The sequence below is a fragment of the Mauremys reevesii genome, linkage group 14, assembly GCF_016161935.1.
Source record: "Mauremys reevesii isolate NIE-2019 linkage group 14, ASM1616193v1, whole genome shotgun sequence".
Taxonomy (NCBI): domain Eukaryota; kingdom Metazoa; phylum Chordata; order Testudines; family Geoemydidae; genus Mauremys; species Mauremys reevesii.
Window position 1 is genome coordinate 40,631,410 of NC_052636.1, and position 15,480 is coordinate 40,646,889.

The 15,480-nt window shown below is 61.5% G+C and overlaps 1 protein-coding gene across 1 annotated transcript in view; it reads right to left on the bottom strand.

Annotated features, from left to right (window-relative positions):
- LOC120381670 (zinc finger protein 420-like) overlaps positions 1–15,480 on the bottom strand; it is a gene marked incomplete at both ends in the record, with an annotated part of 89,923 nt that overhangs the window by 23,601 nt on the left and 50,842 nt on the right. Inside the window, one exon of the mRNA XM_039499801.1 lies at positions 7,815–7,845. Coding sequence (XP_039355735.1) covers positions 7,815–7,845 — 31 coding nt within the window. The remainder of the gene's footprint in view (positions 1–7,814; positions 7,846–15,480) is intronic.

The following is a 15,480-nucleotide window of genomic DNA, read 5'->3' on the forward strand; positions in this document are numbered from 1 at the left end:
GGGGTACAGCTCTGACTGAGAGGCCTCACAGGAGAAACTTCAGCCCCAAAGACAAATTTGTGTGAAATGCTGAGAAGTGAAGAGCCCCCTTCCCCTCCCCCCAAATCCCCAGAACTCTAGTGTCACCCCCATGGCACCAGCACAGGGAACCCAGTGAGATGGGGTTACAGAATACAAGGGGGAGGGAGCAGGGGAGAGAGGTGACAGGGAATCTCTCTCTTTCCTTCTCTCTTCACTTTCTGTTCTTCTCTTTCCTTCCAGGAACTGCAGTCACAGCAGGGAGGGGTTTGTCTCTTTATTAGGGATCCCTCTGTGTCACGGAGGCTGCACAAGTCATAGATTCTGTGACTTCTGCAGTGGCCCCTGTGGCTGACTCCGTGGCTGCCCAGCAGCTGGCCTGGGGGCAGCTTGAGCAGTGGTTCCAAGGGTGGCAGGAGCAGCCACAGCTCAGTGGCTCCTGGCACCTGTCCCAAGGTGGCCGGAGCAGGGTTGGCCTCTGGGGATCCCCTCACCTGGCAGCATCTGGAGTGGCCAGGGGCGGCTCTAGGAATTTGGCTGCCCCAAGCATGTGCCTGCGGAGGGTCCGCTGGTCCCGCGGCTCCGGTGGACCTCCCACAGGCATGACTGTGGAAGGTCCGCCGGAGTTGCCTGCCGCTCTCCCGGTAAAATGCCGCCCCACGCGCGCGCGCGCTTGGTGCGCTGGGGTATGGAGCCGGCCCTGGGAGTGGCAGTGGGTCCCCAGGGCTTCTCCCCCAGCACATGGTGCCACGGGTCCCCAGGACTCCCTGCGCTCACAGCTGGTGCTACGGACCCCCTGGGCCTCCCTCCCCAAGATTCAATGAGGGGTATTTATGGTATAAGTCATGGCCGGGTCATGGGCAATGAGCGTTTGGTTTTTGCCCGTGATCTGTCCATGACATTTACTAAAAATACCCGTGATTAAATCTTCACCTTCCTCATTATCGATCAAATAAATCGAAACGCCTCCACCTGCAAGTGGATTTAGCCCAGGACCCTCAGAGTCAGCAGCTGTTACGCCCCCACTGAGCTCTCTGGTCAGGTGTCCTAGCACTGGAAGCCTCCTGTTTAGATCCTAAAATAGCGTTTTTGCACCAGGGGGGCTGAAATTTTGGACTGGACATTATAGCTCCACCGTTATTTTACTGAATTGCTTCAAAACAGCAAGTCAAGAAAGTCTCCTAAGTGCCAGGCTCTCTGCCCTGGAAACAGCTGCCCCTGCTCTGCAGGAGTCTGTGTGTTCCACACAGCAACGCACACACCTGCTCCGCACTGACGGGGGGTCAGACAGCGACAGGGTTGGTAACACAAATACTTCAGCCTAGTAACTCCAGGTCCCTTCCTTTCTTTAAATCAGGATGTGCCTGTCAACTGGTAACCATGGTGTTATCTTCACCTTAAAATACCGCTCAGGACATTTTCAGTGAGCCCTGCACCCCATGCCCTGCCTGCAGCCAGCCCCTGTCTCCTGCCAGCCCCGCACGCCCCGACTCCAGCCAACCCCTGCTGCACCCCTGCCTTGCCTCCAGCCAGCCCCGCACCCCTGCCCTGCCAGCCAGCCCCGCACCCCCTGCCCTTCCTGATGCCAGCTCTGCACCCCCGCCCTGCCCGCATCCAGCCCTGCACCCCATGCCCTGCCAGCAGCCAGCCCCTGTCTGCAGCCAGCCCTGCACCCTCTGCCCTGCCCCCACCAGCTGCATCCTCCCTGCCCTGCCCGCAGCCAGCCCCGCACCCCCTGCCCTGCCTGCAGCCAGCCCCACACCCCCTGCCCACAGCCAGCCCCTGCCACACCCCCTGCCCTGTCTCCAGCTAACTCCTGCCGCACCCCCTGTGGCCCCACCAAAAGCCAGCCAGCCCCCACACACCCCCAGCCGTGGACACCCTGCCCTGTCTCCAGCCAACTCCTGCCACACACCCCTGCCTGAAGCCAGCCAGCCTGCCCCACACACCCCTGTCTCCAGCCAGCCCCGCACCCCTTGCCCTGCCTGCAGCCAGACCCTACCTCCAGTCAGCCCCTGCCCTGCCTCCAGCCAGCCCCATGGCCACTGGTGCCCTGCAGTTCCCAGGGCAGTAACCCTGCACACCTGCTTCAATGAGGGGGGCAGGGAGCAGCTGGGACCCACACATGTGCACACCCGAGGGTGACCAGACAGCAAGTGTGAAAAATCGGGACGGGGGGGGGGGGATAATAGGATCCTAGATAAGAAAAAGACTCCAAAATTGGGACTGTCCCTATAAAATTGGGACATCTGGTCACCCTAGCACACCCCCAGGACTCCTGGGTTCCATTGCTGGGTTTCCTATTGGTTCCACTGCTGGTTGTTTTCCTTTTCCTGGGGGACTCTGGGCAAGTTGCTCCCCCCTCTAGGGCTCCGTCCCCAACAGGCAAATGGGGATTTCATACCTTCCCGCTATTGGAAAGTGCTGGGAGAATCCCCCAGCCAAAGCAGCATCTGACCATTCAAGGTCGGAGCGCGCTGCCGAGGAGGAGGAGTGTTTGGCTCTGGGGTTTCACTTCAGCCCAGTCTAGAGAGAGGGGCCCAGCCATGGGGTTTGGTTCAAGAGGACCAAGTCTCCAATTTTTTAAGGGTGTTTTGAATTCCAATCCTGAGCTCCAAAGTGCTTGGTGTCAGTTGCACATTTTAGAACGATACTCTCCACTCCATTTTCCAAATCATAATTCATACTGTTTACCCACCTCCAGTAGGCCTGTGACCCTGCCAAAGAAGGAAAGAGGATTGGTTTGGAATGATTTGTTTTTGATAAATCCATGCTCCCTCGTGCTAAGAACCAAATTATCCTGTAGGTGCTGCTGACAAACTGAGTGTTTAATAATGTATTCCAGTATCTCTCCAGCTGTGGAAGTGAGGCTGGCTAGTCTGTAAGTCCCAGGGTCTCTTTGTTCCCTTTGAAAGCTAGGTCCTGTCTTGTTCATGGATGGGAAGATGTTCTTTTTCAGGGATCTCAGACGAGAACTGGGGCACAACACCTGGTTTGTTAAGGCCACAAAAATGGAGGCAGGAACCTCTTCTCTCCTGCTGGCAAAGAACCCCAGGTACTGAAAAGACAGGGACTCACACCCCTGAATGGGTTTAGAAAAGGCAATGGTTAAAAAGCTTGGCCCCGACCATTTCTTGTTTCCACAGACTAGACATTTTAGCAAACTTTAGAATTCCTTGGTGCTAAACACCGTGAAACTCCCCTTTCTCCTTCACAGAGGGCTTTATCGCCCCTTATCTCACTCAGGCTCATGACTGCCCAGAGTTCGAGAACTGTCCCTGTTCCCATTGGGCAGATGGGGAGGAGCCTGAGGTATAGAGAAGGGAAGTGACCTGTCAGCAGATGGATCAGAGTGAACAGGTTTCAGACCTCGAGGAGGCTCTTACCTTCTAAACAGGGACGGCTGTTTTCTAGTAAAATCACTAAAAGGGAAGGAGAAAACTCGAAAGAGGTTCCTCCTGGCGCTCACGTCTGTGAACCCGAATACTCTCTCAGTCCTCAAAGAGAGACCTGGAGAAGGAGACTTGCTGGAGCAAAGCCACAGGGTCTCTGAGGTCCCTGGCCCCTCACCCCTGTCCTGCCTGGCTGATGTCAGCATCTCTCTGTGAGGTCACCACCTCCCCACCACCTTGGACCAATAGGCTGAGGTCCTGCCAAAGGCCTTTGTGATGTCACTGCCACACCCCTCCCTTGCTGTGTCAATGTCCTGCCCCTGGCCAGGCACTTTGGAGGTTTGAGCTACTCCCTGGGGATCACCCCACTCAAGGAGCGTTCATTCTAGGCAGCAAGCCGGCTAGACAGGAAAACATCAGACGCTGCTCCCAATGCTACACTCAGTTTTTCAGAAATTAGTCGACTTCATGGCCAGAAGAGACCATTAGAGCATCTAATCTGACCCACTGCATATCACAGGCCTCCTGTATGACACAATAGTGAGTTTATTACGCAGGGTCCACCCCTCCCTCACTGTGAATAGTACATGAACCAGCCTTGTAATGGAGCTGAGATTTCCCAAGAACTTCAAGCAAAATACACCAGTTTCATAAAACAGATTTATTAACTACAGAAAGATGTAGTTTTAAGGATTATAAGTGGTAGGCATAAAAGAGCAAAGTAAGTTACCATGGAAATTAAAGATAAATTCACAATCTAAACTTTACACCTGATTACACTAGGCCGTAGTTCGGTTATGCCACAGGAAGGCTTAATGCTCGAGCTGCAGTGCATGCTGGGCAGGCTTAAGGCCGGGCTCACCATGGCAGGAGAGAAGAAGAAGACGACTTTGCTCACAGCCAGCGCCCTGCCCCCACTCCCAAGTCATTAATGGCTCCCCCAGGTCAGCCAGAATGGAGCAGCGGTTTTAACTCCACAAAGTCCACTTATGGCTTACAGGCAACTCCCAGACCCACCATGTCGGCCAGAAAGGAGCCCACTCAGCCTCGCCATTGCTGCTTTTCCTTCCCCCCAGAACCTCGCTTCTCCTGGGCTGCAAGGAGCCATCCCTGGGAAGCCAAGAGGCAGGCACAGGATTCTGCCTCCCAGCAGCCAACCGCACCTCCCCCGGCTTTGCAGAACGAATGGTGATGCTCTACTAACCCCACTTAGCCGCAATGAGGTGCTTACTTTCTGCCCTGCCTTTCTCAGCTCGACTTTCCTCTTTTCCCCCATTCCTGCCTCACTTCCTCCTTTGGCAAGTCACGCAGAGGAGGCCAGCAGGAAGAGCCGGCCTCCACTGGCCAACCTCCCAGGGCAGAGGAGGCCAAGCCACAAGCCTCCAAAAGGTGACACGCCGCACTCCTCTAGGTTCTCCAGCCTGATGCCAAGGTGCTTTCTCCACTGCTGTCAGCACCCTCTGTCATGCAGGGGTTGGAGTTATCCCAGGGACAGGCCAATAGGAGAAGGAGGAGGCCTTCCTGAACAGCAAGGGGATCTGGGAAAAGGAAGCCAGCATATTTCTGCCTGGTTTTGAACCAGGGACCTTTTGCACGTTAGGCAAATGCAATAACCACTACATTACAGAAACGCCATCTGCTTGGCTGTTGCTCACCCTGGCACAGACCGATGGACAAACCTGGAGAAAGTGGTGACAGCCCTTCAATAGGTCAGCTGGCAGAGCAGAGGACTGGAGCGGGCACTCAGGAAGTCGTCCTTACTTCGCCCTTGTGACTCCAGCTTGAGGGAGAGCTTCTTTTTCTTCCCCTTGCTGACAAAGAGCAAGAGAAGAATGAAAGGTCAGGTGGGCCAACTCGGTGCAGAAGCCCATGCTGTCTTTTCCTGCTGCATAGCCTGAAATGAGGGACTCGTGGCAGTTAAAGGCACTGCTGCACTTTCAGAAAACATCCCACCTGTGCACAAAGGGGGATAGACGAGCGTGTTAGTCTAGCACGCTCCCAACTGAGCTACTTCAGCAGCTGCTCAGTTTCTTTTTGGCCTCCTGCTTTTCTGTCTGGGATGTTGTTGTCAGCTGTGGCACAGAAAAAGGACGTCATTGCGAGCGGCCCATACAGACAAGATTCACTTTTGCCTTCCTTGCTCGGCTTTACTTGCTTCCTCGCCCTATTCCTGCCTTAGTTCCTGGGTTACCTGAAGGCAACGGGGAGCCAGCAATACCAGGAGGAAGTTGGGCAGCTAGACCCTGGTGGCAAAAGTCCTGCCGCCACTTGCCACCCCACTCTCTTCTCCCAGCGTCACATATTGGCCACCAGGGACTTGGGGCCCAGCAGCGCAACGGAAGGCAGTGGACAGAGCCACCCTCGCCTTGAAGCTCCAGCTCATTAAACCACATCTTCAGTCACTGATGGCCAATGAGAGACCAACACCGCTTGCTATTTTAGCACTTGGAAATGCCATTGGTCAGTCATTGGATCTCTGTAATGCTGTTACAGAACAAATGAACATAGAATCTCAGTGTGACATTCTATACCTTTCGGGGAGCGGCTGTAACCCCCATAATCATCGTGATCTTACATATAGAGCATGACTTGTAAGGTATCAGGGAAAGGATATGATCGGCTGAAAGTCACTTCTTTACCCATAGATGTAGACCACTCATGCATATGAAGTCATGAGAATTGTGCAGTGTGGTTGTCACTGTGCTGCAAGGTGGGGGAGTCAGCCAAATATTAGCTCCCTAGTGGCAACAGCAAGGAAAATAACCAACACCCGGACAGGGTGTCAAACAACCCATCAACAGCCATTGTCCAGCAAGGGAGCTACAATGCAATGACTCACCTGCATGAGGACACCCCAGGGGAATTGCTCAGACTTGCTTGGAGAGACGCAGTGATGCTCACCTGACTCTGAAGGGGGGAGGAGGGGCAAAGCCATGAGGGAAGAAAGGACATGATAAAAGGAGAGACATTTGCTAGGCTTTATCTCTCTCTGTCACCTACATCTACAGACACCCCCACACCAAGCAACTGAAGCGCTGATGAAAGGGGAGAGCCTGGCTGAAAAGCCACCAGCCAGCCTGTGGTGAGAAGCATCTGAGTTTGCAAGGGTACTGAAAGGGTGTACTATTGGGTTATCCGGGAGAGGGGGCGGGCGGAAGCCCGCCCCATGCTAACGGATCCCCCCCCCAGCCTAAGGGGAGGATCCACAGGGCCACGGAAACCCACTAAGTGCGGGGGACAACTAATAAAAGAACAGGGGCAGGAGTGAGGTCAAAGGGTCAGAAGGAGGGAGCCTGATGGGGACACCGAGCAGAGAACCCCGGACAGCGCCCACTGCTCCTCGAAGGCGTCAAGGGAGCCAGCGGACGCCGCCCAGAGGAACTCCGCCCGGAGACGTGAGCGGACAAGGGACCGGAAACAAGCCCCACAGTCGCAGGAGTCGCCGTCGGCCAACCTCCTCTCCCTGGTCGCATGGATGGCCTTTTTAGCCAGGGCGAGGAGGAGGTTGACCAGGAGGTCCCGCGACTTTGTGGGGCCACGGATAGGGAGTGCATGGATAAGGAGGTGGGGGGAAAAGTGCAACCAGAAACGCAAGAGGATATTAGTGAGGAGCCGGTATAGGGGCTGCAACCTGGCGCACTCTAGGTAAACATGCGCCAGGGTCTCCCTCACGCCGCAGAAGGGGCAGGTGTCCGGGACAGGGGTGAACCGCGCCAAGTACACGCCCGTGCTCACGGCCCCGTGAAGGAGCCGCCAGCTGATATCCCCGGCGGGCCTCGGGACCAGGGTGGAGTACAGGCTGGCCCACCGGGGCTCGACCCCCTACACAGCTGGGAAGAGGTCCCGCCACTTGGTGTGGGGGAGGGCCACGAGGGTGAGGAAGTGACCGGTATGGAGCACGAGCGCGTAGAGTTGTTTCCTTGGCGCGGTTTGGAAACGGACCGGCTGCAGATCGTGCAGCCGGCTGGCGGAGAAGGGGCGGGGGGGCCGGTCGGGTCCACGGGGCAGGGGCCCAATGAAGAGGTCCGGAGGGCTCGGGGTGGGGGGTGGGCGGGGCGTGCCTCCACGCAGGACCCGGTCGAGGTAAGCCCGAGCAGCGGGCGGCAAAGCGGCCTTCACCTCCTGTAGTACGCGCCGGGGAGTACAAGGTCTGGAGAGCCCCATCCGCCGAGCGAGCGTCAGGGGATCCAGCCAGTCTCCCCGGTCGTAGTCCAGGAGGTCTCCGACCCTGGTGGCTTCTGCCAGGACCAACCTCTGGCGCACCGCGGGGGACTCCGCCACCTGCACACGGAGCTGAGGGTTGTGTAGCAGGGGCTCCGCGAGGAGGTCTGCCCCCTCGGTGGCCGCCACGGACCTGGTCGCAGAGAACAGCTTCCAGGTCCGGAGGAGGTCCTGGTAGAAGACCGGCAGCCCGGAGAGGTCTCGCGGAAGGCCCCTCGGGTCGAGATAAAGGAGCTGCCGGTCGTATCGGAGCCCTCGGAAGCGGCGCAGGAAGGCGTGCGCCAGGGCTCTCCATGCCGGACTACCCGCACCATAAAGGAGCCTCTGCAGTGCCTGGAGGCGGAAGACGTGGACCTGAGTGCGGAGGCACTTCAGGCCCTGCCCTCCCTCCTCCAGGGGCAGGTGGAGTACCCCTGCAGGGACCCAGTGCAGTCCTGGCCAAAAGAACTCCAGCACCACCCTCCGGAGGTCGGTCAGGAACACCGGGGCCGGGACCAGGGTGTTGAGCCGGTACCAGAGCATGGACAGGACCAGTTGATTGAGCACCAGTGCCCTCCCTCGGAGGGAAAGGCACCGGAGGAGTCCTGTCCATTTCCGGAGCCGCTCCGCCACCCTGCCCAGCAAACCTTGCCAGTTCTCCGGCGGAGAGGGATGCGTGGCAGAAAGGTAAACGCCGAGATAGAGCAGCGGACCCGCGCTCCACCGGATGGCCTGAAGCGCGGGTGGGAGGGAGCTCGCCTGCCACCCGTCCCCGACCACCAGGCCAGAGCTCTTGACCCAGTTGACCCGGGCGGAGGAGGCCACCGAGTACACGGCTTGGCAGGCCTCCACCCGCGCCAAGTCGCCCGGGTCCTGGACCACGAGGAGCACATCGTCGGCGTACGCCGACAGGACCAGCCGCAGCTCCGGCTCCCGAAGCACCAACCCCGTCAACCTCCTGCGGAGGAGACAGAGGAAGGGCTCGATCGCCAGGGCGTACAGCTGGCCCGAGAGGGGGCACCCCTGCCGCACTCCCCGCCCGAAGCTGACCGGCTCGGTCAGGGTCCAGTTGAGCCTGACCAGACACTCTGCGGAAGCGTACAGCACCTGGAGAAAGCCCACAAACTGGGGTCCGAAGCCTAACGCCTGCAGAGTGCCCAGGAGATACCCGTGGTCCACCCTGTCGAACGCCTTCTCCTGATCCAGGGACAGGAGGGCGAACGACAGACCATCCCTGCACCCAAGCTCCAAGAGATCCCGGACCAGATACAGGTTATCGAAGATGGTACGGCCCGGGACGGTGTAGGTCTGGTCTGGGTGGATCACGTCCTCCAGCACGGACCCTAGCCGAATCGAAATGGCCTTCGCAACAATTTTATAGTCCGTACTGAGGAGCGAGATGGGACGCCAATTCCGTAAATCGCGGAGGTCCCCCCTCTTCGGCAATAAGGCGAGCACGGCTCGCCTGCACGAGAGAGGGAGGACCCCGCCCCGCAAGGACTCGGCCCAGACGGTGACTAGGTCTGGGCCGAGGACGTCCCAGAACACGCGGTAGAACTCCACGGTCAGCCCGTCCATGCCCGGGGATTTATTGGTGGGCATGCGACGGAGGGCTTCCGAGAACTCGGCCAGAGTGAGAGGCAGCTCTAGCCGGTCCCGGTCGCCCGCGCTGACCATCGGGAGTCCGTCCCAGAGCACTTTGCAAGCGGCAGGATCGGTCGGGTCCGGGGAGAAAAGGCGCGCGTAGAAGGTCCGGGCCCTCTCGCACATCTCCGCCGGATCCGTGAGGGGGGAGCCGTCCCCCGCCAGGAGGCAGGTGACGTGCTTCTTGGCCCCCCTCCGTTCCTCCAGGGCGTAGAAGAAGCGGGAGCCGCGATCCATCTCCCGAAGGAGGCGGATGCGGGATCGAACAAAGGCGCCCCGGGCCCGATGGTCTTCCAGGACCCGGAGCTCCTCCCGCTTCTCCCGGCACGCTCCGCAAAGGGATGGATCCTCGGGGCTGGCGGCCAGACGCCTCTCCAGCTCTAAGACCTCCCGCTCCAACTGCCCTATCGCCGCATCCCTCCGTCGGCTGGCGCCCCGGGTGTAGTCACGGCAGAAGAGCCGGGCGCGCACCTTCCCCACGTCCCACCACCGCCGCGCCGAGGGAAAGGCGCGCCGCTGCCCTCGCCAGGCCAGCCAGAACTCCCGGAAGGACGCCACGAAGCCCCCATCCTCCAGCAAGCTGTTGTTGAAGTGCCAATAGGCCGGCCCCGGCCTCTCCGCGCAGAGAGAGGCCGTCACGGTGACGAGGTGGTGGTCCGAAAAAGGGGCCGGCCGGACGCTGGAGGACTGGGCCCGTGAGAGATGGAACCGGGACAGATAGATGCGGTCCAACCGGGAGTGGCACGACCGATGGGCTCCCACCCGGACATAGGTGTACGTGGAGGCGTCGTCCGGGTGGTGGTCGCGCCAGACGTCCACCAGGGAGTGATGGGCGACGATCTCCCTGAGGACGTCCGCGGCGGCCGGGCTCTGCTCGGTCCCCGAGCGGTCCCGCTCCTCGAGGACGGTGTTAAAGTCCCCGCCCAGGACCAGGCACTCGCGAGGATCCAGAGAGCCGAGAAAGGCGGACGCCTGCCGATAGAACTGCAGCCGCTCCGGGGCAAATGCTGGGGCATAGATGTTGATGAGGTTGACCACAAGCCCCGCCATGCGGACCCGGAGGTGCAGCAGGCGGCCCGGCACAGCCTCGGCGACCCCCAGCACCTCTGGCCGTAGGTCGGGGGAGAACAGGGTAGCCACTCCAGCCTGATGGGTGGTGAGATGGCTGAAGTAGACCCCGTCCCCCCACTCCAGCCGCCAGCTGGGCGTCCAGATCCGTGTGGGTCTCCTGCAGGAAAACCACGGAGTACCCCCCCTCCCGAAGGAAGGAGAGCACCTGGCTCCTGCGGAAACCCACCCTACAGCTCCGGGTGTTTAGTGTGGCGAAGGTGATGACTGCCATGAGGAGGGCTGGGGGGGATCCACGTCAGCAGGGGCGCTCGCGGCCCCCGTTGGGCCACGCAGCAAACCGTGGCCCACCCCGAAGGCGAGCAGGGAGTCACGGAAGCCGCGCGCCCGGTGGTAAGCCGCGACATTCTGCTTCCCGGTCCCCTTGCCCTCCCCTATGAGGGCCCTCGTGGCCAGGAGGATCCGGTGGAAGTCCCCCCAGCGCTGGAGAGCAAGCACGACCTTGTTGCGGGAGCCCCGGACGTCCTCCAAGAAGTCCCGCACCTCCTCGCAGCGTTTGGGGGCGGGGTCACTGGCCTCCGGGGTCCACCGGTGGCACCTCTGGCGCAGCCCGTGGCCCACCGGGACGGGCAAGCAAGGCGGGCTCTGGCTCAGTGGGGGGTGGTGGAGGGAAGAGGACAGCCCCGAGTGGGTCGGGACTATGAAATTCAAAGGCCGCTCCCTGGGAGTCATCCTCCGGGAAAGGGAAGGAGACAGCTCCAGGGGCGGCAATAACAGCATGGGAGGTGGAGGGGGCAGGGCTGGGGTCAGGAGCAGGGGTGTGAGGAGGGACAGAGATGGGACCCTGGGCCGCAAGAGCTGGACTCTCAGTGGGTGGCTCCTCGCCAGGCACGGGGTTTGAGGGGTAGGGAGGGGTCCCCAGCGACACCGGGCTCGGGCTCAATGGCATGTAGAGCAGCCTCGGCGCGGGAGATGCCGAACCCGGGGGCCCCACCCGAAGGAACTCGATCGCCCGCACCACCGAGGGACGCCCAGTAGCAGCGAGGAGTTCAGGGACCCGCGGAGGCGGGAGCGGACGAGCAGGAGGGATGGTGGAGCATGGGGAAGGGGAGCTGGGGTGAGGTCGGCCAGGTCGAGGCCCGTCGGCAGAGGGTCGTCCTCCCGGGGTGACCGGGTCAGACCCAGGGCCTCGATCTCTGCAAAGATGGAGGAGCTCACCACCCACCATCCCAGAGTCCTCCCCGCTTGCGCCCGAGGCGACGCTCACCTCGGGTATTGCGGGGGGCACAGGAGGCAAGGGAACAGGAGGGGCTCCATCGGGGGCCTCCGCAGGGAGGGACTGCGGAGGAGGGATGGTGGTACCCTCCGGTGCTGCCACGTCTTCCCTAGCCGTCATCGGCAGATGGGGTATCCCCGTGGGCATGGCGGAAGGCTCGGTGCCTGCAGCCCCCTTCCTGGTCTTACGGGGGGCTTCCACGGCAGATGGCACGAGTTGAGCCCGAGCCTTCCGCTTACCCTCCACCCGGGTCCAGCCCTCCATGGCATCGCCTGCGGGCTGGTCAACAGGGATTGGGTCAGGGGGCAAGGAAGATGGTTTGGGGGCTGGGAGAGGCACTGGTGGAACAACAGGAAGGAGGGATGAGTCCCCCTGGGGAGAGCCCTCTCCCACGCCCGGCAGTATCCCTGCCGCACCCTCCTCCACAGGCCCCGCCAGAGTGCAGGTAGCGGAGGCGGGGCTCTCCCGCTCATCAGGGCGCCCTGGAGGACGACCCCCTGAGGCCCGAACGGGAGCAGTGATGGGCTGAGGAGGAGGAGGGGCGGCTCTGGGTACCGGGCAGTCGGGGGCGCCGGCGATGACAGGGCCGGTGCTGTGCCGGGGCTCGGGGTCTCGAGCTCCTCGAGCCGGGCCAAAGGGCAGTCCTCCGGACGTGCCCGTCGCCCGGCAGAGGTAGCACCGGGCCTCCCCGTGGAGTAGTGCACCCGGTACTGGGCCCCTGAAAGGGGACCAGGAAGGACCTCGAGCGCCTCCGCCACGTGCGCCGGCGGCAGCTGAAGCTGCACCTGCCGGGCGGAACGAGAGGACGTGACGGAGGGCGGGGTCCTTGCAGCCCAAGGGGAGAGGGCTCACAATGGAAATGGGCTTCCCCAGGGTCGAGAGGGCGGGTAACAGGGCGGCATTGGGCAGGAAGGGAGGGACGGAGGTCAGGACGACACGGACCCCCAGGTCCTCCAGCGGCTCCAGGGGGACGAACACGCCCCCCACCGCCAGGCCCTTCTCCACCGCCTCCTGGGCGGCGGCCTCCGAGGCAAGGAAGAAGACCACCTTGCCGTACATTTTGGAGGCCGCCACAATGGCCGTGGGCCCCACCACCCTCGCCAACGCCCGCACGTAGGTCTCCACGTGGGGCGAGGCGGGCACCAGGAGGCAACGGATGCCGTGCTTCCGGGTCAAGGTGGGGAAGGGGCCCCGGCCGCTGTAGATGGTAGCGGAGGCGGCGGTTGGGGAAGATGACGTAGCGGCGGGCGGGGGGGCCGCCGCCACCTGGGCGTACGCTCTGGGGGCCGAGGGAGGGGCACCCGCAGAGCTGGTGGAGGGAACAGCGGGGAGGGACGCCGCGGCCAGTGGCGGGGCCGCAGCAGCGGTGGCAGGCCCCGCCATGGAGGGCTTAGTCTTTCTAGCGGGGCCCTTCCCCTTCTTTTTGCCTTGGCCCTTTCCGCCAGCTGGGGGGGTTCCCCCAGAGGCGGAAGGGGCGAGGGACGTGGCAGCAGCAGAGGGCACCCCATCGGTCGCCGCTGCCGGCGCCTCAGCGGTAGCGGTGGCAGGAGGTCCGGCAGCGGCGGTTGAGGTCGAGACCGGGAGGCGTTTGGGGGGAGCAGGCGAGGCAGGGGGGACAGACGTCATCCCGGGAATCCCACCCGCCGCGCCTCCCGCCATGCTGAATGGGGAGGGAGGGCAAACACCGGAGAAAGGGGGTGGGGGGAAGGGACAGGTCACCTACTCCTCCCTGCTAGGCTGTGGGCAGGGAGGATGGTGCCAACAATAGAGGGGGGGGGCAGATACGGGGACTATCGAGGACTTCGGGGGGGGAGGGTTAGTCACCGACAGAGGGTTGAAGTCCGGCTCCTCTAGCTGCACTAGGGGAGGGGGCGGGGGAAACAAGAGCAATGGGGGGTGCAGTGCAGGAGGGGCAACTTAAACAGGGGAGAGGCACAAGCGCACTGATGGGACTATGGGCGCACGAGGGGAGGGGCTAATCAGGGTGAGGGGCCGCGGAGGGAGGGGAGCAACCAGGCTGGGAGTGGGGCAGAGGGACCAAGGGGCTGGCTTCAGGGCCGGGGCAGGACAAACAAAGCTTCAAAGGGAGACGGGCGGGGCAGGCAAACAAACTGAAGCTGGGCAGGGGGGTGGGGGGGGAAGGCTACTAGGGGCGAACGGGGCAGGCAACAAGGGGCAAAGCTAGGGGGCCTGTCGCAGAGGGGAAGGGGTCAGTCCAGGGGAAGGGGGGGGTGCGTGCACCCACAAGCACTTGTGCACAGTCAATGGCTAGCTGGCTGCTGCTGGAGGCCCAAACGGTGGCAATAGGGCGTGGCAGGCCAGGCGAGCAGCTGAGTCCCAGAGGCAGGAACTGAGGCAGACGGTAAGGGACTGCAGGGGTGGTGGAGGGGCAGCGGTGGTGGTTGGGGGGGGGACACAGATGGACCAGGGGGCAGGCTCCACGCCACACCCCCGTGTCCCCACAAACACAGTCTAAACCCCCACCACTAGAGCACAGTCAAAAAGTTACTCAGTTGTTAAGGCCCCCTCCACAGTGGTCTTCAGATTCCTGTGCACTTCCCAGCAGCCGGTGGTCTTCTCAGTCCTCCTCCAGGCTCCAGCAGCTCCCCAGGAAAAACACAGCTCCAGCAGCAGCCTCTCCTCCTCCTCCAGCAGCCCTGGTGGCCAGGCAGGAAGGACCCCCCACAGATGGTAGCTGTAGTGGTGGTGGGGTCCCGGCTTCTCCCTCCAGAGATGGGGGAGTGGGGGCTGGCCAGCAAGGCCCCCCCCACCCCTCACTCACCCACTCACTTGCTCAGCAGTTGTAGCAGGAGCAGCAGTCCTGGGAAGAAGCACTCCAGCCAGCAGCAGCAGCCCAGGAAAGGAGAAGGGGCTCCAGCCAGCAAGGCAGCCAGAGAAGGGGGAGCACTCCAGCCAGCAGGGCAGCCCAAGCAGACAGAGCGCTCCCTGGAGCAGGGTGGACCCTGCTCCGGCCTCTGAGGGCTTTGAAATGCAGCCTGGCAGGGCTTGAGAGCTGCAGCTGGAGGCTGGGCTGATGGGGAAAGTGGCTGCAGCTGAGGGCCACGCCCCAAACTGAGGAACAGGGCTTATAAGAGGCAGGGAAGCCAGAGCCCAGAGAGTCTCTCTCTGCCTCCTGAGAGAGATGGGCCTGGCTGCTTAGAGACTGAGGCCAGATACCTGAGGGAAGCAGGGCTGGGGGACAGGCTGAGGAGCTAGGGAAGCTCTAGCCAGGAAAGCCCCAGGCTGCGGCCTAGCAGTGGGCCATAGGTATTGGGGGTTGCAGAGGGCAGCCCAGGGGTAGGACGAAGCAGCAGGCCCAAACCCCTATTGCCTGTGATGAGTGGGCTGATACTGCAGTCTGCCCCAGGGTGTGGGGCTAGACCATGACTGTCAGTAGCCACTACTGAGGCAAGGCGGGGATAGTAGCGTGGGGTTCCCCTGGGAGGGGGAGACCCAATTATAGATAGCGGGCACCGGGTCCAGGGAGGGACGCCGGGGCCAGAGAACAGGCGGGTCACCAGCCTGCCGAGGGTGCTCCAGGGCCGGACCGAGGGACATTCCGGGACCGACCAGCAGGAGGCGCGGCAGGGGTGAGTACCACCCTGTTACAAAGGGTTAAGATCAGCTTAGTATTAAAAGGAATGAGGAGTCCGGTGGCACCTTAAGGACTAACAGATTTATTTGGGCATAAGCGTTCGTGGGTAAAAAGCCCACTTCTTCAGATGCATGGAGTGAAAATTGCAGATAGAGGCATAAATATAGATTGGAACATGAAGTGATGGGAGTTACCGTGCAAGGGGAGAACCAGTGTTGAAGGCTAATTCAGTCAGGGTGGATGTGGTCCTCTCCCCATAATTGATGGGGAGGTGTCAATACCAAGAG